The 25,838-nt window shown below is 39.7% G+C and overlaps 1 protein-coding gene across 3 annotated transcripts in view; it reads right to left on the bottom strand.

The window, feature by feature from the left end:
* TRANK1 (tetratricopeptide repeat and ankyrin repeat containing 1) overlaps positions 1-25,838 on the bottom strand; it is a 51,893-nt gene that overhangs the window by 2,460 nt on the left and 23,595 nt on the right. For all 3 annotated transcript variants that reach the window (XM_054646132.2, XM_054646222.2, XM_054646308.2), the window contains 13 exons: positions 24,051-24,206; positions 23,426-23,677; positions 22,377-22,553; positions 18,127-21,003; positions 17,330-17,529; positions 16,731-16,868; positions 13,765-13,905; positions 12,908-13,064; positions 11,957-12,045; positions 7,875-7,978; positions 6,096-6,228; positions 5,101-5,246; positions 1,021-4,097 (listed from right to left, as the gene is read on the bottom strand). In XM_054646132.2, coding sequence (XP_054502107.2) covers positions 1,021-4,097; positions 5,101-5,246; positions 6,096-6,228; positions 7,875-7,978; positions 11,957-12,045; positions 12,908-13,064; positions 13,765-13,905; positions 16,731-16,868; positions 17,330-17,529; positions 18,127-21,003; positions 22,377-22,553; positions 23,426-23,677; positions 24,051-24,206 — 7,647 coding nt within the window. The remainder of the gene's footprint in view (positions 1-1,020; positions 4,098-5,100; positions 5,247-6,095; positions 6,229-7,874; positions 7,979-11,956; positions 12,046-12,907; positions 13,065-13,764; positions 13,906-16,730; positions 16,869-17,329; positions 17,530-18,126; positions 21,004-22,376; positions 22,554-23,425; positions 23,678-24,050; positions 24,207-25,838) is intronic.

Genomic DNA, 25,838 nt, shown 5'->3' with positions numbered 1-25,838 from the left:
ATCCATCTTATTCATCACTATCATGGTTCACTGAGCAGGAAGGCAAGTAAACAATAAGCTAAACTTCATGGACTTCATCCGTATGTGAAGCTTTCCACTAGGAGTAAAGATAAAGCTTACACGTGAAGAGCACAACCTAACATTTAGTAACAAATTTAACATATTTCACTGATCAGAGCTGATGAACATATCAAGTACTACAGTTTTTCACTACTGTCAGACATCAAAGGCAAAATGACAGCTTGACAGGATTGGTGGATTTCTACCGGTGAAGCCAGTAACAATGTTAAGATTTAAGCTGTCACTTTCCCAAAGCAAGTATACTAAACAATTTTGCTTCTAGGCCACTCATTCACTAATTCAATTTTGCTTGCAAAAATCAGCATAAAATAATGCTTTAAGCATATAAGGGGGTGGGGAATCTAGTATCAAAATGTGTATCTCAAGCACCATAAATTACTAAACTTTTTAATACCAATGTTGCCTTTGAGTGACACACCACATATTTGTGGTTATCTACTTTTGCTCAGCCCTAGCAAAACTGTCACTTCAAGGGCAGAATAATCAGAGATATCCTTAGTCAAAAACTCCAAGTACTCCTACCAGTCTACCCCTGCATATCCAAATTACTATGGCTAGAAGTAAATAGGAAACAGTAGAAACAATAAAAAAATTAGTAAAGATGACCTGTCAGTAAAACTGCAAAGTTGCTGTAAAACTGTAAAACTAGGTTCAGAGAACATAGTACCTCATGACCATGTAGAATTCCCTTTACCATCTATAAAAATTCACTACTATTCACTTTTCTTCTACTATGTAATTCATTAAGTTGGAAGAGTTTAGAATGTATTTTGAATATTTCCAGCTCTCTCAGTTCCTCTTTTTATCAGCTACCTGAAATACCTGGAAAAACCTTTCTCTTGACCACATTAAGATTTGCAAATGGAGCTTTGCCAGGTCTAGCAGTTTGGCCAAAAAATGACATATTAAACTGTATAAAGAAAACTGGAAAGGTCCTACCTCCAGCCCAGGCTTTTTTCTCATAGATTTCCTCTACTGCATCTGAAATTTTTTTAATATTCTCTTTGATTTTCCTCTGGCGTAAGTTGGAACCTTCTTTATATGCTAAATGGTCTCGGGTGTAATCCCTTCCTGTAATGGCCTCCACTACTTCCAGTCCATCACGTATTATTGGATCTATGTTTCTTCTGAAAAACTCAGCATAGTGTCTGTAGGCAGCATGGTTATTTGTGTGTTCTTCTGTGTTTCTGTGCTCCAAATAGGCCTCACTGGCCACAGAAATTGCATTTCCTTCTGCATGCAACTTTTCTTCCCCACTGCTCTCAGTTGGTGTCAGAGGTTCAGAAGTGTCTGACTCCATGCTCTCTGACCGGCTGAAATAGTTCTCAGAGCTTTGCATGAATCTGACTCCACAGAGGTCACACTGGGTTTGGTCAATATCTGCTCTTTTGAATAACTCTGATAAAAATTCCTCTTCTTTCATTGCAACAGGATGAACTCTGGAGCGGGCCTTCCTTTTCCACTTCACATACAGGGAAATTAAATGGAACACACGATACAGCTGGCGTCGAGCAGATGCTTTCTGCTCTTGCTTCTGTTGCTTGCTGAGTGCAATGACTTCCAGGGGATCCTTTTGGTCCTCTAAGCAATGGACCTCTTCAAATTCCTCTTCCAGCTCATCAGCATATTCCGTTTCATCCAAAGAGGTTACAAACCTGTCAAGGTTTACACGTTCATACTGGATGCCCCGTATGGGTGGATGCCCCTGAGTGTAGGCAGTGTCCCACTTCCAGCGGCAGTCAACCAAGTGCTCTTCATCTCGCTCAGTCAGCAGCTCTTGCAGGCTTGCAGCAATTTCTCTCACCTGTGTAGCATCACCCACTTGCTCCACGACCCTCAGCAATCTTTCAGGTACTTTAGAGGGAGTGTCTTTTCTCATCGATTCCAGCAGGGCCTTGATTTCAGGGAAGAGGTGGCGTAAGAGGGATCTGTCTTTAGAGCTCTGCACCTGGTCAGCATTCAGTAACATCACCAAGCACAGCACGACTGTCCGCTCAGCCTCCCCTGAAGTTATGCAGTCGGGATCCCCAAAGGCATCCAGGAGGACATTGAACCTTCCATGAACACCACACAAGACTTCTGATAGATAACAGAGATGAGATCTGAAATAGTATACAGCTGCATTTGTGTCCTGCGGTCTGTATTCCTGTATAATAGAAAACGTGTCTTTAAGTTCTTTGTAATGGTTCTTGTGTCTGAACAAAAACTCCCAGTAATGAAGGAGAGCGATGTAACTCTTTGGAAGGCAGAGAGTAATGTTTTTGGCGAGACGCATCAGGACAGCACAACACAGAATATACTGGAATTCCAGCAACATCACCGTGTTTCCTATGCTTGGAATCAGGTATCTTGTGCATTTCTTGATCAGGACATTCATGAAACGGAAAAAAAATCTTTTACAGTTTTCCGGGTTCTTATGAACATAGAATTGCTCAAGTGAATTTTCAAGAAGCCGAATGAAGCACAAGTGTGTTCTTCCTGGATTTTCGGCATTCTTGTCAGGTAGCAACATACCATGTCTGCCTGCTATTCCTTTGGTCTTTTCTTCCTGGCCTTTATTCCTGGGGAGACTTTTTGCCTTTGCCAAAGCAAACATTAGCTCTTTGTTATAATTATCCTCTTCTTTAAAAAGAAGTTTCTCAAATTCTTCAGGATATCCTGAAGATAAGATAAGGACCTTCATGACAGTTAGCCACAAATCAGTTGATTCTCTTCTGGCTGCAATGTCTTCCTTATTAAACTTAAATGTGATGTACTTCCTCAACATCTCTCTACAAGGTTTGGAAATAACACTACTGAATTGCAGTATTTCTTTGCATGCTCTTGGGTTCTCAGACAGTATTCTCAAATGAAAATGATTAGGAAAAAACATTCCTAGGAGGGCTTCACATGATGCATTTTTGTCAGGAGTCAAAATGTCCTCAAAGCTTTTGCACTGATTCAGTAACTCTTTAGGGAAAGTGCATGTGGCTTCCAACAACAGTCCATTTATTGCCACCAGATGCATTTTACACTGAAATATTGTCCTTGCTTCATGACGCAACAAGGGTCTGTGGTAACCCTCACAGGTTTTATCTTCACAGTTCAATCCTACAATGAACTTCATACAAATATCAGGGTACTTCTTGCTCAGTAACTCATCAGTGATAAAGCACAACCTGCTTAACAAGTGCTGCTTCAAAGCTGATTTTACTTTCTCTGTGCTTACTGAGAGATCACCTTTTGCCTTCCTCTCTTTTAGACTTTGCTTGTCTAACAAAAACTTGATAATGGGTTCAGCTTCATTTTGGGACACCTGGCAACTGTCACCTGCTTGGACAATCCCAAAATAGGCAAAGCATAACTTCACCATATCTTTCTCTGCATTGGTGGCTGCTTTCTTCAGACCACTAACAAGACTCAGAAGAGCCATTAAGCCACGTGTTGCCATGAAGAGGATGTTCTGGCTAGGAGTGCTGCAGCGACATAACGCAAAGAGAGCTTCAACTGCACCAGCAGAATGATTCAGAGACAGGAACCGCCAGTACGCGTCGCTCAGCTTCAAGACATCTCCTTTCAGAGCTCCCTGCAAAAACACAGCCTCAGCAATGCCAGACTTCTGCCCAGTTTGTTCACAAAGCTCAAGGGCTTCTCTGAGGATGCTCTCCACGTTCCCCAGGTGTGGTTCTGAACCGCGGCTCAGCCTGGCGCGAGCTTCAGCAAGCAAGCACGATGCGCGGAACTCTTTCACAGCCGTGAGGTTGGCTGCTTCCAGGGCAAAGCCGTGCTGTTTCATCAACTTCGCAGCCTCCTCCTGGCGATCCTTCCTTTTCAGTAAGTCTGCTGTTTGGCGCAAACATCCACGAGACTTCAGAAACTCAAGCTGATCCTCTATATCCAGTTTTGAGAGGACTTGCATCATTTCCTCAGTCCTGTTCATACTCAGGTACTTTGCAGCTGCTTCCAAATACAGCTGATTTGCTGTACAGGAGAGTTTGGAAGGCATTTGTCCTTTTGCATTCAACATATCTTCATATCTGAAAAAACAGATACATCAATTTACTGCCACAGATTACAAATCTAGGCAAAAAAAGCCCTGCAATAAAAAAAAAAAAAACCAACAAAACCATTAAACAAAGAGCTTCCCCTACAAACCCTTCCTACAAAAAGGTCAACTGTTTCATGTGATATGCCTGTCAGGTGAAAGAGCATCACATCAGCTGAAAAGATCTACAGAAAGAAATTAATTACAACATGAGGCTGTCAGAATCAAGAGTATTAAAGCTTTTGGTACAAACAGGATCACAAGGTTTACAGCATTACTGAAGCATTCTCCACACTGTCAAATCAACGTACAAATAATTTTAACACGTTATCAGCATGATTCTTCTATTTATAAAAAAATATGAATTTCAGTGAATCCTCCAAGGGTCAATATATACAATATTCTGTAAAATTTACATAAACTTGTCAGTTTAGAGATAATTCTTTCAAGCCTCTGTATGTATCTGCATATACTTTGTAGCTTACTGATTGTCTGAGCAAAACAGCTGGTTGCATCTTTCGTAACATGCACTTTAGGATATTCAGTAACTAATTATTAAGGGCTGATGTATAATTATTGATGTATCCCCTAAGCCAGTTTTGTGAAATATTCTCTCCTGCATGCTGAGAATGAGTGAGAATGAGTAGCTTTTTCCTGTTGGATTAGTAAATTATCATCAGCTTTCGTCATCATCTTTCTCATGATAAATGGTAGTGCAGATTTTTTGTGTCTATGCTGATAAATTTTCATTAATGTTTTGGGGGGATGATTTAAAAACTTGTTTGTTGGTAAAGTCACTTTAATTCTTGAATGTTTTGATTGAACAACTAAAGAAGCTTTAATCATTCAAAAAAGCAGTTACCATTACTAAAGGTAATGTAAACAAAGTCAGTAGACAAAACCCTTCTGAAAATTTTTCAGTGAACCATCTGCATTATATGGAATTTGGAAATGCAAAAGAGAGTTATAGTCCAGTACTATCTTGCAAGACATACCTTTCAACTGCCTTTGCTGCTTCTTCATAGAGTTCTTCCTGACAATACATTTTAATGGCCAGATCAAACTCCTCAATTAGTTCATAACATTCAGATGCTTCTCTGTAGCACTGGCTTTTCTGATAGTAAACTGCAGCATCTTTCATCTGCAATGCAGAAGTCAATAATGAAACTGAAGTGCTATAAACAGTCAAAACTACATGCATGGAATAAATCTTGTAATTCCATCATGTGTCTCTTAAATAAGTATACTTTAATAAAATGTAATTAAAGTATCTGAATAAAATCAGATATTAAAGTAACCATCACTAAAACTGAAGAGATTGTTTAAAAAAACTTCAAAATATTTGTGTCTGAAAAACTAGAGTATAAAATGAAAGGTATTATGTAAGGTTTTCAAAATCATTTATCCACCCAGCTCTGCCTCTTGTTAGAAAACACTACACATGCTTCTGCTGATTTACAGATTTTTCAGAATGAATAGTATTAAATTACAACAGTTATGGATGCAGAAAGAGAACACTAACATTATATCTCAAATTTCAAATATTTGGGAACAACCACTTTATACTCTTTTAGTGGAAATACACTGAAAATAAAAATATTACATATTGTTAGCACACTAACCCTTCCAAGTTTTAAGGTTCCATTTAAATGGCTGTTATCAATGAAGTTTCAATATCATCAGCGTACTGAATGAAGCAGCAGCTTAAGTTTCATTACATCAGTCATTCACTAATTTTTGACTGCAAATGACTGATAATGACATTTTAGGAAAGCCAAAGAAATAAAGCCAGCCTGCATAATTGCATCATGCTCCACTTCATTTCTTTTCTGCCTGTTCTCTGACAAATTACTCCTTTTGAACAGCCCAGCTTAAAGAGCTTGTTTAGTTTTGCTATTACCATGACACAAAAAGATACTATTACTTTCTGAGTAATATGAGAGGAAAAAATTTGTAGGAAAAGGAAAGTGATATGGTGAGGATTTAATACCTTTCCTAATTTTTTACACAATTCTGCACAAAGACGGAACTCCTTTGATTGAATCAGACATTTTAGTGATAGCTTTGGTTCTCCACATTCCAAGTAAGTTTTAGCCAATGTCATATATTCCATCTGTTTTTCCCTGTAGAAAGTAAGAGAAAATTACCACTAACATCGAATTAAGTTTAGGATCATGTGAGCTGTCACTGAATCCAACCAACACTGACATGACACAATATTCTTAATACGTTACCTGATGAGTTATGATCTTACAATTAATTATATTTTGTGCTGACACTGCTCTATCCAGAAGTCTGTTCCAAAATATGATAGCTCTGACTGTCAAAAGATTCTTTTGAGGTTTTTTTTAACTAATATATTACTATACTGTATTATACTGTACTGCATTATTGTGATTCTGTACTGCTTCTCTTTCCTTAACTTGCTCTCTCTTTTCTGCTGTTTGGCACCAATGTCATTAGAGACACAAGCAAATGTGTTCTCAGCCTTTGTTTTGTCTGACCAAACAATTCCAGCCTTCCAGGTATCACTGCAGCATGATCTAGATTGAATTCACAATTCTCAAGCCTGGAGAATCAGAACTGTACAGAGCATTTCATAAAGAACACATGAAAATCTTACTTAAGCTTTTTACACCAGCATTAATACCTCTATTAAAAAAAAGAATTCAACTTTGGCAGCTTCATTGTTACACATGTTCTGTCAACATATTCTAATACACCAAATTCCTTCTCAAATTTTATGCAAGCTTTTGACAAGCACAGTGAACTGAGAAAAAGTTTTATCAGTCCCATCAACAATTTCTCTATAATCATGAAATTTTGTGAGCATCCTTATGCTTCTAACCAGGGCCACTAATATAAAGCAGGTAATTAAAAAAGATAAAATCTCAACTAACTCCAGTAATAGCTTTTCTTCAGACCATCCCTCTTCTCCCTTGTGTGCCAGCTTCCTCTGATCTACTCATTCCTTTCCCATGCTGCTATCATTGCTAGTTTCTGGTCTCCCAGAACATGAACAGGAACTGATTCATTTAGGTCTAGATCTTTCTCCATTAAGTTTTTTCCTGTCTTATTTGAGATGAGTCCCAAAGAGTTTCCAAGCCTCTTCAGGAAACTGCAAACTCTCTCCCCTGTCAAACTCTTGAGCTATTTTATGCAGCCAAAATCATGAACTATATGATTCATCTCAAAATCTGTTCCTTCAAAACTGTCCTTTGGTTCAGATCTGGTCCTGCTTGTTTAGTTTAAAATGACTGTAACATTAATTTTACTCCAAAACTCACTTTTTCCTAGCAGCTTTTTTTCCCCAATGCTCACCACCATTCCCTCTCCTTTGTTGAGTGAACATGCAGTGGGGATTAACATATTGACTCAACAAAGTGAGTTGCCATCAGCAAGATATGTTCTCCTATCTGTATCTATGGATGTTCTCAACTCAGATATGTTCTCCTATCTATATCTATGGATGCAAAGCCTCTTGACGTAATGCAAATCCTGCTGCTTTTCTCTCACAGAACCAGTAAGCCCTTGCAAGGGCCTATTTCATTTGGACAGCCCTTCCACTGTTCCCTAGAGGGAGCAGTGCCCTGGATCCTGTAGTGCTAGGACCTTCCAACTCCTTAAATCTCTTTTGCCAACCACAAACACACAAAGACACCCCTCCTGCACTGTTCTCCAGCATCTCTGGTCAGATCCCAGAGCTGTGGTGTGAATCTCACCCTCTGCCCCACAAAGTGACACTCACTCAGCTGCATTGATATCCTACCTTGGGCTGCTTTTCTTTGCACGCACTTTGAGAACAGCGTCGTGTGTCAGGGCCAGCTTTGACTTCTCAGCTGCTCCTCCCTTTTGGTAACATTTGGCAGCCACCTGGGGTGAAATCACACACAGCATTCACAGATGTGCATCCAGCCCATGCTTTATCACATAAAAGCAATACTTAATTTTACAGTCACTGGAATGGAAAGCAGAAAGATTGGCAGGGTGCCTGGAAAAAGGAAAAGGTAAAACACTGTGGTATATTTTTAGGACAAAAAGAAAAGCTTTCTGTGCAACTACCAAAATTAGAACAATAATTACAATATTCCATGGAAGTAGTGAAAGCAGAATTCCCAGTAAGCTGATAGAACAAATAGCATATGCAATCTGAATGACAGCCTTAGCCATTAACTGCTAAGTCACCAAGCATCTACCACATATTACAAAAAGCAAGGAAGACCAATGCATACAAAGTGAAATCAAAAAGCAAGGAACATTTACTCAATGCTTTTATCTTACCAGGCTCTTTCTGTGAAAACTAAACAGAAACACTGAGAGTTACCATGCTCCTAGCAAGGTTTTCTTCATCACCCTGCTTATTCTGCAACACCACAATTTCTTTACTCTAGCCATTAATTTAATGTTGCTTCTGTTTGGAAATTGCACACTGCAAGCCACCCTTGGAACTGCCAAAGTCACCAGATAATGTCATCTTAAGGCAGCATTGATTAGCAAAGATCAGTGTTATAAAGAAAACAGATTTGCAGATAACATAGCTAATATATTTCAGATTTCAAGATTATTTTTTTTTTAGCTGTGTGGGTTTTTTTTCTCAACCCTTTTCTGTCCATTTAGAAAACTGCCTTTTATTTTCAAGGGGAGATAAAGACTATCTGTATAGTGGCAACTGATTACTTTGGGTTTTTGCCTTGTTATAAATACTAATTTTCTCTTCAAAGAATTTTATGTTGTTACCTGCAAAACCCAGAAGCTTTCCCTCTGCCGTGATCTCAAAAAAGTATCTCAAGTTATTTCATAGAATCACAGAACATCTCAAATTGAAAGGGACTTATAAGGATAATAGAAGCAAACTTACTGCTCCCTGCAGGACTACCTAAAATAAACCCACACAACTAAGAATGTCATCCAGATGCTTCTTGAACTCTGAACTCATGGCTTGATGCCATGGCTACTTTCCTGGAGTGCCTGTGGCAGACCACATTTTCAGTCAAGAGCCTTTTCTATGTCGAATCTGATCTTCTTCTGATCCAACTTCATTCCATTTCCCCATGTCCTATCACTGGTAACCAGAGAGAGGAGATCAGGACCTCCCTTTAAGGAAGTTGTAGACTGTGATGAGGTTACCCCTCAGCCATCTCTTCTCTAAGCTGAACAAAACAAGAGACTTCAGCTGCTCTTCTTAAGACATATCCTCTAGAGCTGCCCATGCCAATGGCAGGAGGGTTGGGACTGGATGAGTCTTGAGGTCTCTTCAAAACTATTTTGAAGAGACCATTCTATGATTCTATGACTTTTCATCCTCTTGGTCACCTTCCTCTGGACACACTCTAATAGTCTGTTGCTCTTCTCATATTTTGGTGCCCAAAACTGCACAGAGGTGAGTAGTCCAAAACTACTCCAGGTGAGTCTGCACCAGCACAGAGCAGAGCAGGACAATCACCTCCTTTGACTGGCTCACAATGCTGTATTTGATGCACCCAGGACACTGTCTGCCTTTTTGGTTGTCGAGGCACACTGCTGGCTCATCTTGAACTTGCCATCAACCCAGACTCCCACATCTCCTTTCATGGGGCTGCTCTCCAGCCTCTCATTCCCTAATTTGAATGCATAACCAGGAGTACTCCACCCTAGGTGCAGAATATGGCACCTGCCCTTGTTAAATCTCATACAGTTGGTGACAGCCCACTAGGTTATCAAGGTCTCTGCAGGACCTCTCTACCCTTGAGGGAATCAACAGCTTCTCCCAATTTAGTGTCCTCCAGGTTTAGTATTGTTGCAAACATGTTTAATGTACACTCCTTTCCAGTGTGCAAATTATTTATAAAAACATTAAAGAGCACTTGCCCGTAAATTGAGCACTGGGGAATCCAACTAGGCTGGCCCCAATGGGCCACCAGCCTCATATAACCCCATTTACTGTAACTCTTTGAAACCTGACTTGACAACCAGTTTCTCACCTAATGTATTATGGACTTGTCTAGCTGTGTCCTGCAATTCCATCCAGAATAAAGAGACTGTGAGAGAAACTATTAAAATCTTTGCTAAAACCCAAATATACCACATCAACTGGCTTCTCTTGGTCAACTAGATGAGTGACCTTGTCATAAAAGGAAATTAAGTTGGTTAAGTGGGACTTTCCCATAGTGAACCTATGCTGCCTATGACTAATGACTGCATTGTCACTCAAATGTTATTTTCAGTAACTCCCAGAATAACCTTCTCCATAATTTTACCAGGCACCAAAGAGAGACTGAAAGGCCTGTAATTACCAGGGTCTTCTTTTCTACCCTTCTTGAAAACTGGGACATTTGCCAGCTTCCAATTGACTGGGACCTCTCCAGACTCCCAAGACCTTTGAAAAATAATGGAAAGGGACCCCACAATAAAATGGGCCAGCTCATTCAGTACCTCGAATGAATCCCATCAAGCCCAATAGATTTACGTGCATCCAGCTGCAACAGCAAGTCTCAAACTAGTGCAGAGTCAGCTGGGAGTTTATCATCCCCCAAGTCTTCCACCCCATCATCAGTGTTAAAGACAGAGGTGAAGAAGGCATTAAATGTCTCTGCTTTGTCTATGTCCCTATTTGTGAGGTAAATGACCTTATCAAGTAATGGACTGATGTTATGTCCAATCCTTCTTTTGCTGTTAATGCGTTTTAAAATGACCTTTTTGTTATCCTTCACAGTGCTGGATAGCTTGAAATCTACTCGAGCTTTGGCCACATGAATTTTCTCCCTACAGTGACAAACAGCATCTCTGCTATCCTCCTGTGTCACCTCCCCTTGTTCCAATGTCCACACACTTTCCCTTTTCCCCTAAGTTCAAGAAGAAGATGCCTGTTCAGCCAAGCCAGACTCTGCCCCACTTGCTTGACTTCTGACACTTTGGAATTTCCTGCTTCTGCACACTTCAGAGACAGCCCTTAAAAAGTGCCTGTCATTCATGAATTCCCAAGGGACCTTACTAATTAGCTGCTCTCCCCATATCCACGGTCAAAGGTATGCAGGACTTTTTCTTCTACAATCAACAACTTGAAACTCCATTACTTTGTGGTCACTGTGACCAAGACATGAATCCCCACCTCACTCACAAATGCCTCTCTGTTTATTAGGAGGTGAGTTTTCCCTAGTCAGCTCCCCTAGTACCTGCACCCAGAAGTTATCTTCAACATTCTCCAGAAATTTCCTGGACCTGTTTGTGTCCACTGTATGATTTTCTCAGTTAGTATCTGGGAAGTTAAAATCACCCAGAAGGACAAAAGCATTTGATCTAGATACATCCCTAATCTCCCTGTAGAACATTTCATTGATGTTGTCATCCTGGCTGAGTTCTGCTTTGATGCCATTAACTATCATCCCATATCTGGACTGCATTAACTAGGAAGCTAGGAAACAAAAGACTGTAAAATCTGTATGTTTTTTAAACACAAAGGGAAACCATCATTTTCCTACCCAAATTAATACACTTCCAAGAAATGCTTTCATTTTTCTACAGTATGTGCAATGATACTGTCAAGAACATGGTTTAGATTCAAGCATATCAGTTAATTCTGATGGATGCTAATAATTGTTTTTCCTACTGTCTTTCATTTGTGTGCATTAAAATGTATTTCCCTCATGAGATTGCAAATTTCTGGGCAGTGAATTTAAGATTACAAAAAAAGGCTTGCTCTCCCTGCTCACTTCTTGTAAGTCATTTACAAGCAGACACATAGCTATAAACCACAAACTAAGGCAGACTGCTACAGAGCAACTGAAGGTTTACAGATGGTTTTATAGATACAGAGAAAAGAAAAGGTTTCAGAATAAGCAAGAATCCTTATTTCAGATAAACATATGTTCCTACCTCCCAGAACTGGTGTTTGGCATAGTAGTCTCCCTGTGCAATCCATTCTTCTGGAGTTGAAGTTTTAGCAAACATGCTGTCATCTAAGTCTACAAGGGCAGGGGTGACCATTTTATGTTAGAATGGATAAACCACAGAAACCACTTATCATGTACCAAAACTAAGCATTATCTCACAAAGTTCCAAGCTCTATGTTTGTGCTTACACCAGTAATGGTAACTATGAGTCAAGTGTGGTAATACTGTTGTGTGAAGCTACCAGTGAGAATACAAAAAACCCTCAGAGCTTGGCTGGAGACTGGGCTGGTTAAGTGGCTGAAACTGCATTAACACAGCAGAAAATCTGACTACAAATTGACCACTTTAAGCTATAAATATCTGCAGCCATCAGGGTCCATTGAGTTCTCTCCACAGTAACTGGCTGAGCAGCAGTGACCTGATCTCTGTTTATGCAGGAACACTGCTTAAGGTCACTCCTCGAGGCTGAGGGATCCCTTACCCAACACCAGATATCAATGGGCTGGTAAATGACATTTTTGCATGTGTGTAATATTTAAGATAAGTATGGAAAGCTTACATAAAAAGTAGAGTATTGACCACCAATCCATGCATACTTTCTGAATATTTTACATATCTGAATTTACTGGTTAGAACTCAATAAACTAATTACAAGATCAGATCTGTCTAAGGGATCACTGACTCTCCTCCTGTGACAGCAAGAAAACTTAAACTAGTGAATTAGCAATAAAGTTATACTTTAGCATATTCAACTGATCTTTAGAGACAAAAGAATTAAGACCCACTGAAATAAGTGGAAATTTGCAAGGGCAGTTATCAATGTATACTGTTAGAAGGACCAAGGCATTTAACCTTTATTACACAACCTAAAAGCAAGAAAACATGAGTTTTGACTGTTTGACAGTCTTTTAAGAAAGTTTTAGGACAACTTTACCTTTCTTTTCATCTGTTTTGACAACCTTAACAAATTTTCTTTTGATGAAATACTTAAAAGCTGGAGCCCGTTTATCACGATCTTCATCAAAGATCCAAAGATTGACTCTGGCTCTTGTAATTGCAGTATACAATTGCTTGAGCTCTCCATTCAGCATCTGATGCAGAACAAAAAAATTGAATTAAATAAATGAAATGCCAGATGAGCTAAATTGTTAGAAAGAAACATACTTTGCAGTTATAAGAAAATAGAGAATTTATACAGAATGAATAACAAGTAAGAAAGTGCTTTTAAGTAAGCAAGTCTAAATATTAAATATGGGACTCCAATTACATAAGCCATTATCCATCTAACTTATAAGCAACTAATACTACAAATCAGCTGCAGGAATGACAGGCTATTCCTTGATTCCTTCTAATCACTTGCACATATAACTATTAATTTACCATACAATCCTGAAAATATCTGACTCACCAGATTCTAAACAACTTCCTTAATTTCAAGGTAGTGACACCAATCAGAAACCAGACTATAGGAATAATGAATATTGACAAGCTGAATTGCTATTTGCTTTAACCACAGTTGTTCTGTAAATACACCCAAAAGTCTTTGTCACGGGTTTTGTTCTCTAATCAAATTACATTTGCAAACAATCTCTTATGTTTTAAAATCAGTACTATATGTATTCTATTACAATGTATTTATATTATATTATACAAATGTGAACAACTATAGAAGGTAAAGCAACCTTGATAAACATGGAAGTAACAGGATGAAAGGATTTAAGAAATTTCCCTACTTTAAAAATTTAAGAATTTAATTTGTCCTTCCTATTCCTAGCGTTACAAAAAACTCACCTTGTACATTTCTACATTAAATGGAGTCCTTTCCTGCATACCAGTGGCATCCTCTAATGGCACCTCAATTAGCAAGTTGCTTCCCACTTGCACATCTGGATCAGGACTATAAGAAGAAATTATCTTCCATTCTTTGCTAGCCTGAAATATCAAGAGAATAAGGTTTATTTGTATGTACTAACTACTACTGCCTACATATGCACAAGATAAGATTACATGGTGTGACCTATTCATCCCTACAAGAGAAGAAGGCTCAGAGGAGAAGACTGGGGGAGAAAATTATCTCAGGGAAGAATATAAAGAATAAACATCAATTTTCAATGAGAAAGCTGAACTTTATCTCAACACAGCCTTTGCTTGAGATACTTGTCTGTACCAGATGGTCATCAAGGAATATAAACAACCTTCCCTAAAACAGCTAGTACAGAGTTACACCCTCCTGAGCTGCCCAGGCAAAAGCGAAGATGTGCATCAGCCCAACAGACTGCAGAAAATCTGAGGAGCAAAGAAAACAAACCTTTCAGAGTGCAACTGGCTTGAGCTGGCTACAAGCTGCATATTACTCTTCAGGGACTGGGGATGGCCAGCATCAGGATGGAGAAGCCAATGGGAATACATACATATATATATATGTGTGTGTGTGTGTGTGTGTGTGCATGTGTGTGTGTGTGTGTGTGTATGTACATGTACACACAGGGAGCACTAATGGGAGTCACATCTGTATTCTGATTCCAATGTATACTCTCATTGCTATATTATGCTTGCCTTGGGATTTCAGGATACCGCTATATCACTCTTCTAGATCCAAATTATATGCAATGCTCAATATATCAAATAAGTAATTTGATATTAAACATGAAAACCTCTTTAGGTGGACTATACATTTTCAGCTAAACACCCTTACAATGATCTCTCTGTGGAGGAAGTCATGTTACCTTCACCATGGAGGAGGGTCAAGTTTTAGACCTAGGGACAAGGATCCTCCTATAAACCCCTGATATCACAGCAGGCAAACTCACTGAGGGGGGGTGTGCTGATTGCTGGGGCAGGCAGCTCCCTGCCAGCTTGGGGCAGAATGAAAAGTAAATGGTGGTGGGATAACACTCACAAGCTGCAATTTGTCATACTAAAATCTACTATCTAAAATACATTGGAGAGATCTTGGCCTGCAGGTTAGGAAGGGCAGCCACTAAGTCTCCTTGACTCTACAAAACTGACAAGCTCAGTGAGCTGGACCCACACATATCCCATGCTGGTGTATATTCTCATCCTCAAGGCTTCCAGAAAAGATCTGGCTGGTCATTCATGTGATGAATGTATTAAGCTTCGTGTTGAACACCAGTAACTGCTAGTGCTGGTCTCAGCCAGGGGGTGGAATGGCACCTGCCAACACCTCCTCTTGTAAGAACATTCAGAGGTGAGCAAAAAAAACCCACTCATGGGGAAAGTCTAAAAAAGCGTGGTCAGAAAATATTGAACTCCAACACAGAGACATGTGAAAGATGTCTATAAATATGCACAGGCACTCCTAACTATAAGTTAAGTGTGGCAGCAGATCAGTGCTGTGCACTCTCATGCCATGTAGGAAATGCCAGCTCCTGATCACACTACTCTGCAGGCTCCTGATCCCCTGCAAAACTAATAACCTTAAAATCATGACTATGTTCTAAGTGATGTTCATTTTTCCCTTTTGGTATTGAAAATTCCATTTAATTGAAATGTGATTAAATACTGCCAAGTTTCTGGCACAACATGAAAAATACTCATAATAAGGCTCAAATAACATTTTTACAATTTATATGTTGCTGAGCTTTCAGCAACACAAAACAAGTTAACTGTCTTCCCATGGGGGAAAAAAGCAGGAAACCTTTCCTGAAAAATGTATTTTGAAGTTAAGATTTGAAAAAATCATCAATGAAGATATTCCTAAGCCTGTCATAGATTGTAACATGATAACCAGCTAAAGGTATCAGTTTGGTCAAGAGCTTGCTGTGTTTTGGGGGCTTGGCTTTTTTGCCTTCTAGATTTTTCATTCACAACTGCTTACTGAAACAAGACTCTTCTTAAATCCCATTTTCAAGACAAATAAAAAGAAAACCCATCACTTTACGAAGTGCACACAGCCACACTGCTGTGTTTACAACGGTTCAGAGATTCAGCTTTTCTAAATTAGAAAACCTCAGGGTGAGCTGCTTTCTTGCCTGCTTGTTTAGCTCCTCAAATCAACTCAATTACTCATGACTCACAGAAACACGGAAGAATTGTATGAAAACAGTTCTCCAGGCCTGACATACATTAGTCTAAGCTAAAATGCTCTACACGACTCAATTCTGCTAAACTGCTTCTCTAAATCCTGATAAATGGCTTGTTGTTTTCCTGATTACAACTTGCACCACCAGAAACAAATCAACTTTGAGAAATCTACTGTGACAGCCAGTATTTACCTCAAGCTCCTTCCTTCTGCCCTCATCACATAACATTCACTAACCTCTGTGAAGGGGCACCAGTAAGCTGCCCTCAGTTTTCTTGTGGTTTTCATCTGCTGAAAACCACATGAGACATTGTTTTGAGGAGCAGAGGCAGAGGACATCTGCAACAGGGCTGTTCACACTGAATGTTTAATCACAGAGTAACTCAGTCGTGGGTACATGGAGTGTCTGCAAGCATGTTAAGTAAGGAATACTTGGAATACTTGCCTAGCTGGGGTCAGAAGAGTAGTCTTGGTGTGCAGCAGAAGAGTGTGTGTGTACCCCAAGGTTCTCCCTTAAATTTTAACAGTAAACCTGAAGGAAAGTGCAGCACTTAAGGAAACACGTTTTCAATTAATAAACCTGTGACCTCTCTGTTTTCCACTCTGATGAGACCATTCATCTTCAGAGAAAAGAGGGAATACTTTCCCAGCTGAACCATTAATTAGAAAGATAGACTTCAGAAAAAAACGCAGAAAAAGGATAAGAATTAAATACCTCTGAATCTGTGAAAAAGTTGTAAAGGAGGACATCATCAAATTCCAAGCCCTTTGCTTCATAAATTGTCAGTACAAGTGCCAAACTAAGTTCCTCAGGTATCTTCTCCTTTGCAGTTTCATTTGCCACTAATACCACCTGCCATAAAATACATTATAAAAAAACATTAGAAAGCAAAAAGGAAAAAAAAAAGTAACAGTTGCATACAGAAAGACAAACATGTTGATAATACAAGAGCCTTTCAAAAACTAGACAACATTTCACAAAGACATTTCAGCACACTCCACAAAAAAGGTCACAAAGCTGCCACTAGAAGACTGACAAATGCGTGGTATGTGCAGGCAGTTTTAGATCTGGTGTAAGAATATTTGGAGTTAGAAAGGAACAGGTCAGACAATACCTCACACCAAAAAAAGAACAGAAAGAACCAGACATATTAAGAAGAAACAGAAACCAACACAATAAAGGTTTCTAAGCTTGAAATGCCTAATTTATCAGTGAGACAAGGGCTTAAAAAAGAAAGTTGTGGGCAGTTCATACAAGACTATTATTTAGCAACAGAGCTGGCAGAATCTGCAAAAAGACTAAGAAAAGCAAACCTGATGTGCTCCAAATTCTATGGGTTGTGTTTTCCTTTTGTTGCCCCTCAGCAGAATTGCTAGATCACTAACACTGCAGGACTCCAAGACAATAGGTTTTGGCCCATCAAAGAGACCACGGTCCTGAGGAAGGCGGTCAAAAGATTCTGGAAAATAATGCTGGAGCAAATCAACCACTCCAGATGCTAAACGGAGAATACCTGCAAAAAGCACAATAAAGGTTTTAAATTTCAGCCTGAGGTCCTTGCAAACACACTTTTAAAAGTTTCTGCTAGAAATTTGGACTCAAGATATATGACAAAAACACTGATCAGGGAAGGCTGAAGCTGTAAGCTTCAATTTATGTTTCTGCCAATTTGAGTGGATGTCATTCTTGGGCCTCTAAAGATCAGAAAACATGCTACAGTGGCTTAGCAGCATTCTCACAAAATAAAGATCACAAATGGGAAACAAGTAAGAAAAGCAGAAGCAGCACACCAATGCTGCAAAACCTAGTGCTTTGGGTGATAGGACAACAGAAATGGGAAAGATAATTTCTTAATTTTTCCCTCAAACACAGCCAAAGCATCCAGTAAGCATGAGAATTCAAAAAATTACAATTTTAAAAACATTCATTTTTGGTTTTCCACTTGAGCTTTCAAACAACAGAATTGACATATCAGAAAAAGCTGTCCATCTGATCTTTTTGAAAAACAGGCCTCATAGAGACTGGCTTTCAACTGGCCAGCAGAAAACTTCAATTATTAGTAACATCTTAAGAGCCCAGGCTCCGATCATAAATAAATTTGTTACTCTACCTGAATGGGACCTGTAGTTCTGGTACAACTGATAAATCCTTTTCGGTTTCCTAACACGCTGCTTCTTGTTCACAGAGCTCTTGCTTGCGTAATGAAACAGTGACCTGAGGTCACTAAAACGAAAAGCAACTCCTTTCATGATGCTCTGGGCAGTGTCACCGGTCAGAAACATGGCATTGGGGTCATTGATGCATTTCATCAACAGGGCTAGCTCAGCTTGCGTGAAATCCTGTATCTCATCACCATAGAACTCATGGATGGACCATGGCAGCTCCCTGAGCTTAGAAAGTCTTTGAGATAAATTATACAGCAAATCTTCTTCATCAAAGTAACCCCTCTGTGATCGTATCTGCTGATAAAGACAGAAGAGGTTATAGATCTCACTCCTGTCTTCCGTGAAGTTTGGTGATCTCTTTCGGCCTAGCTTTTTGTACTGCTCCTCAGTAAGCTTGCCCCCAAAGCAACTCAGTGCCTCAAAAGAGCCTTTCAGAAATGATTTGATTTCTTTCCAAACCAGTGCTGGATTGTACAAGCTTTTACCTTTTATCATTTTTGGCCATATTTCATTTGCAAATACATTGTAAGTCACAAAAGTCCAAGGATCATTTTCCTTAGAGCATGCATCTGCAGCTCCTCCATCATCACCATGTTCTGCTTCAAGATTACCTTCTTCATCTTCATCCTGCCAATTTGGTACAACTAAGTCTTCCTGAGGACTCCAACCAACAATTGCTCTTTTAAGACTTCCATCTTCATTTCTTGGAAAAAATGGGTCGGGCATGGATGCATCTAGTAACAGCAACAACTGCTTGGAGGTGACAAACAGTGGAAAATTTTCATCTTTAATGTCTTGTAGCCTGTGAATGTTTGGGTCCAGAGGTCTGAAGTGACTGGTCACCTTGGAAGACTTGCTAAGTTCAATGAAATTCTTCTGAACTTCTCGGCACAGGACAGGATTTTTTGTTACGAAGATCTGGTGCAGGTGCTCCAGTTTGTTTGATGCTTCTGCAGTACACGTTTGATCTTCTTCATGGTCACCACATGAATTCATTTCTGCACCAGCTGTGCCTACAGGAACCTTTTCATCCTCGCTGTCCTGGTTTTGCTCATCACTCACCTGCTCCTCACTTGAATTATCGCTCTCGTGTTTTGGTTCACTCTCTTCCTTCCTTGAACTGGCTTTTTCAACCTCACTGCACTGCCTCTGCTGCCATGTCTGCCTCTCCAACAGAGGTCCACCTGCCAAGCTGGATTTTTCCCAGTATGAATAGAATTTCTTCCAAAGCCTATACAAGCAGCAAGTTGTCTTCCCTGTCCCACTTCGCCCAATTAAAATGATTGGTTCCATAGGCTTTGGATTGAGATCAATCACTGCGTATTCCAGCTCCCCAACACGGAAAGGGTAATCAACAGAAGACTGCACATCATTTATAATGTTAAGCGCCATGTTAGTACTGAAGCTGTGGAATTTCATTATATTGTATTCCAGTTCTGCTGCACAAGCTGGAGGGAAATACTCAGGCATGGTATGTTCTTTTGATTTTTCTGCCTCCGTGTCTTCAATGTAACAACGTGGAACACGCTTCTGTGTTGTCACACTGTGGTTCTGAAGCCCTTCGCTTATACCCTTGAGCTTTTTCCTCAAAATGCAGGATAAGCCACGGTTGTAGGAAATGCATATATTTTCTAAGGCACGGTTCAGCTTGCAGTGGTCAAGAACAATGGCCCAAATTCTAATTATTTCTGTGTAAACTCTACCTGACTTTTCTAGACGACTTTTTGTCTGTTCTGTCTCCATGATCTTTTCTGGACTCTCACTGCAACGAGGAGAAAAGTCAATGGCAAGTTCCCATAGCATTCTTGCACCTTTGCCCAGTTTGGCTTCATACAGCTGGATATCAGCTTTCAAGTGTTTCAGTGGCTTCTGGAGGCCCCTAGACCATTCCCCATTGCCAAGGCGCTTAATTGTCATGATGGTTTTAGCTTTCAGATAATGAGGCACAGCTTTACTGCTCAAAGTCTTTAACATTTCAGGAGTGCACTCTATTTCCCAAGTCATGTTATCAAACTCCTGCACATACGCCTCAATATCCAGACTCTTCCCCTTTTCTTCCTCTAGTTCTTCCTTCTCTCCATTAGGCAGGGCCATACTAAATTCCCCTGCACCCTTCTTTTTCTCCCAGTCGTCCCCTTTTCTTTCGGGATGAGCTATGTTTCCACAAGGTTGCAAGGAACTCCTTCCCTCTTCCGAGTTAGTCTGGGCTGAAGATGGCTTTTGTACCAGAGGATGATCCTTTTTCAGGGTGTCGCTCACTTTCAATTGCTGAATTAAAGCTGTGATTGCCTGCACTAGACTTTCCTGTAGTGTTAAGGGGCTGTTTATTCCTTCTGTTTCCTGCTTTGCCAACTGACCCTTTTTTGTTTTCATGGAACATGGGGTTTTTAAATCATTATGCACTGCGTTGCCAGATGGTGTCTTTAATGAGAACCCAGATGAAGAATGCCCCGTGCTCTTTGACTGTGAAATCTCAGAGGCTGGAATGGGTTTAGATACTTTAACCAACTGCCCTGCTCTGTCTTGGCGGTGCCTCTTCTTCTCCTGTGTGGCATTATTCCAGGCTTCTAGCAGTGGATCTCTCTTCTTAATTCTATGCATCACATCTTTTCCTGATTTGTTTTTTATGTTGAAGTTAATGTCAAATTTGGCCAATAACTCTGCTATTCTCTTAGTCTGCTTTGAAAATCCTTTCTGGAAAATAATATGCATCACTGTATTTCCATTGTCATCTTGTATGTTTGGATTAAGACATGGAAAGTCAGATGGTCTTGAAGCAAAGAGGTCAAGCAGATAATTTAGGATGTTTAAACCAATGCCATCTGAAAGCAGGAGAACAAACAGAAAATAAACTAAATTACTTTACAAGTCTGCATTGTATGGCAACAATTTCAATACTTTTTTTTTCTGATGCTAGGAAATGAAAATCAGTTGCTTTTAAAAAGAAAAACAAAATCTACATTTCATGTTTATAAAACATGCTCACCTGAAACAACTCAAAACTAAGCTTTCCCAAGTTTCAGGAAAAACAATACAAAGGCAACAAAGCTTTAGAAATTGCTAGTGCTGCAATTATTCCCATAGCATCAGTCAATTTCATTCCTCTTTTAACCTCTGGGTACAGACAGATTTGTTCATTTTCCAACATCAGCCCTGACTGCTTCCCAAGGGACACTGGTGCCCTGTCATCCAGACAAGCAGCAGCTTGAGATAATGCTCTGGGGTCATTTGGTTCACTTTAATAAGGCACCCAGAAGTAATCTGCTGCAGATAACTTTTCTTTACTAAAATAACCTGCAGGAAATCCCAAATATTTCCTGATATTTGAGGTCCCTGGAGCAACTTCCTACAAAATAAGATTAGTTACCTCCCTGGGGGGGGAAAAATACATATATATTCTACAGCTTTCTAGATTTCATCCAGATAATAGATGTGATTTAAATGAGACAATAGATGTGAAACATTTATATTCTAGCTGTAAAATAGTGGCACGCCAAAATCACTGTAAAGAAATTGCACATCAAAAACTTTGCACAGTGAAAAATACTTCAGAGAACATATTGTCATGGGACTTCTTAATCTTTTAATTTTAAAATGACAACTGGCATTATCTATGCTTGTAATCTCTCTAAAGCTATTCAATGAAATGTTTATGTTTTAAAAATTAATAAATTCAATATTTTAAATAATTTTAATCCTTCAACTCAAAAATGCATTTTTTCCTAACTTAAAATCAAACCTGATTTAGGGGATCAATTTCACAGTTTATCCTAACTTTTTATATTTTTACATAAGCCCTACAGTTCTTTCACTCCTCCCCTGAACAAAACTTTACTTGATTTATGACTGAACAAAAACTGATAAACAGATTTCAGATGCCACTGCAGGATTTCCTCCAAAGTCTGCTGCCATAGTCTGCTCTTACTTTACCTTTGTTTCTTCCAACCCACACAGCACTCATTTTACAGGGTTTCAGAGAGGAGCCTTCCTTGATTCCCCCATGCCACCTGAGCTGCCATTACCTCTCCTCACAGTCCCAGCCAGCAAAGCCACAAAGCAGAACACATCAGCTTAACAGCTGTGTATTCCTTTGGGGGCTGAGTGAGACACGGTCAGACATCCTGATCCACCCTCCCTGCAACAGCAGAACGGGCAGGTAAGGAATGGGGAATGTTTCCAACAGCAAAAGCCCTACCTTTTTTATTTAAACAGATGAAAACTGCAGCATGCAGAGGAGTATCTCCTTGTGTAACAGAGAGGTTTCGAGGGTCCGCACCCTTGGTCAGCAGCAAATATGCCAGTTCAAAGTAATTCTTTCTGAGGCATATTTTCAGTGGTATTTCAGAGTTGGTTCCAAGACCATCAGGCAGAGCTGGTGTGAAGGACAGGAAAATATCAGGCTTTAAAACTCATACACCAACCTGCTAACTGCAGCAAGCTCTGAACAGATGCAGTCAGATGCTGACTGCCAGGCAGGTGAGAGGGGTATTTTTTTTGCCAGCTTTTTATGTGTATCTGTTAAAACACTTTGTGAGTAAGAAGATCTTCATAATTTCCCCTTGTCTCCCATTAAACTGAACAACCAGTCCTTCTGTTGTGATAGGAAGACATAAAGGCCAGAACATATCTTCTCCAAGTCAGTCAGTCATTGACTGAAACAAGAGGCCTCCTTGCTCCAGTGGCCTTCAAAAGGCTTCAACAGGACCACATGTCCATAACTTATAGCTAACATCAAGCTATAAGATTAAATGAAATATGCCAGAGGGATCCTAGGAATAAGCTCACACAAAAACACCAAGTATGATGATGTCTACACTAGTTAAAAAAAGAAAGACATCTGGTCATGTCTTTGAAATCAATTAAGAAGTCCCCTATTTGTAGCATAACAGCAGACTGAACTCAAAACCGTGGCTTACACTTTCTACCAGGACAATATTGTGGCTGAAGACAGAGAAATTGAGGCCCAAAAGGAACTACAGGTGCAGGGGCAATGATAGTCCTTGGCCTTTTACTAACCCTAGGAGACAAATTTCATTTGATAAACGTCTTCCACCCAAGCAGCCTTACTAGCTACGCCATGTCCCACACAGCAGATGCAGCCAATGCATTGCACTCCAACAAGCTGCTGCACTTATACAGAGCCACAAAACCCCCATGTGTTGGTATTTCTGAGACTGTCTTGCTCCCAACATGTCAAATAACATACTGCATCTCTTATAGCACATTAATATCACAGTTTTTCACCTCCTCGTTCAAGCAAGCATCTTATGAGGTGCACTTGCACGTCCAATTTTTCACACTGTTGGATAATGTTGCCAATGTCAACATCTGAAAGACTGCAGGTTTTGAAGAGTCCTCCACCTGATGGATCTTCCCCATCAGCTTTCCCTGTTAGGAGCAGCAAAACTTTATGCCACATTTGCTTCCCCAGCAACTGTTTTATGAAGCTGTTAGCACAGGCACTGGAGATGTTGCATGAGATTTCTTCAGGGATTTCTGCAAGACAGTCAAGACAACATAACTCACTCAAGGACTCATAATGAAATCCACCTCATTGTAAACTAATTTCAGAACAATTAACTTGTTAAATTGAAAGTAAGGAACGGCAAAATATATCTTTCCATCCTTATGCTGTCAGCCAAGTCAGTTTGAACATTTTGATACATCATGAATTTCTGTGCATATTCCATTGGTTCTAAGTGCAAAACACAACATTAAATATAATTAAAAGCACATTGTTCCAGTCATAAAAGTTACAGAAACACATAACAGAAGGAAGGGTAAAAGGGCAGTAAGTTTATGTTAGCACCAAACACATTTTTCACGGCAATTAATTTTTGTGAAAGGGAGAACTGGGAACTCACTGCACCTTTCACAGAAGACAGCCATTTCAGAAATCGCTTAACTGCATCTTCCTTCAATACATTTTTATGATGTGCTCCATTTTCACACCTGTAGAACTGGACAAACTGTTCCAGAACATCCTGGACAGAATCTGTATCAGCGGTGGCACTTTCATTGTCTCCTGCAAAACATTACAGAAATTGAAAATCCACTTCCTTGCCAGCATGTTTTCAGGGCAAGACTGTAATGCATTACATCCCAGGGCTCTAAGAAATGTGTAGTGACAGATTAAAAACAGATGGCTGAAACTCTTACTGCCAATGCCAGTCCTGTGATGGATTTCTGACCCCAAAGGAAATTTGATACTTTCATCAAATACACTCTTGTTCTGGTTTTGCCTGGGATAGCATCATTTTTCTTCTTGGTAAATGGTACAGTGCCATGCTTTGGATGTAGGACAAGGATACTGCTGATAGCACAGTGATGTTTTGGTTGTTGCTGAGCAGTGCTCACCCTGAGACAAGCGCTTCTCCATGTCCCATGCTCTGCCGAGGACATGGAGAGCATGGGACACGAGCGAGCAGGTGCACAATAAGCTGGGAGGAAGCATGGCCAGGACAGCTTATCTGAACTGGCCAAAGGATATTCCGTACCAAAGAATGTCATGTTCATTATATAAACTATGGGGAATTGGCCATGAAGGGACCATTGCTGCTTGGAGATGGGTTGAGCCTCAGTTAGTGGGGTGTGAGCAATTGTACTGTGCACCATGTGTGTTTCTTGAGGTTTATTCCTCTCTCTTTCTCCTTTTCATAACAATAACAATAATAATAGAAGTGGTAATTTTTAAACTGTCCTTATGTCAACCCACCATGGGAGGGAAGGGGAAGTGAGTGAGCTGCTGCTTGGTACTTAGCTGGCAGCTGAGGTCAAACCATGACTCCATTTACCATAATTCACTAGGCTGAAAACTGTAATAGCTTCTGTATGCAGGCAGGAAAATGCTGCAATTATATAATTGTTTGGAATTTTTAGAGTAGATGACTAAACCCAGTAATGTTTGCAGCGTACACTTTTAATGAGCTTATCTTATTCCCCACTGCCATTTAAAAAATACAGCCATAAAAGAATTTCTCCTCTAAAAATTAAAAAACCAAAGCTAAAAATATACACCAAAATGTTACCTATCAGTTTTAAGAGATATAGAGATATTAATGTAATGGGAAATAGCAGATTTTAAACAATGTTCTAAAAATTGCCATTAAACACCAAAAAACTTGGCTTGGACTTCCTAAATGCTTCAAGGAATTCAGATACATGGAAGACCAAACAAAACAGTAGCTTTATCTCTTGGGACAAAGAGAGAGACAAGGTAGGTCATCTTTTTAGAAAGAAAGACTAACCTCAGACTGTTACCTGTAAAGCTGAGGCTTAGTCTCCAGCCTCTCATTTTCACAAAGCTTAGAAAACTGTTGCAGGTTGTGCATCACCAAAAAAACCCAAAAACTAAAAAAAAAATCCTGGCCATAAAAGACAGTGCAACTCGAAATGCCAAGCAAAGCCATTATTACCAGAGGTATTGGTGTTAACATCCTAATGGAGAACCACTGTGCTAAAACCTTCTCCAGAGCAGAGATCTCCACAGTAAAGAAAGAAAACTTACTTTGCCAGGAGCTGTAAGATGCAAGCACAATGAAACCCAGTGTTTTCCAAAAAACTTACAAGTGATACACACATGAAAACTGAGATGTAGCCTAAAAACTGTGCTTGATGCCAAGCTTGATCTAAACATCACTTGGCCAGCAGCTGCTTT

This window comes from Agelaius phoeniceus, chromosome 1, assembly GCF_051311805.1.
Source record: "Agelaius phoeniceus isolate bAgePho1 chromosome 1, bAgePho1.hap1, whole genome shotgun sequence".
NCBI lineage: Eukaryota > Metazoa > Chordata > Aves > Passeriformes > Icteridae > Agelaius > Agelaius phoeniceus.
Note: the sequence above shows the minus strand (reverse complement) of the source record. Positions and strands in the feature narration are given on the sequence as shown.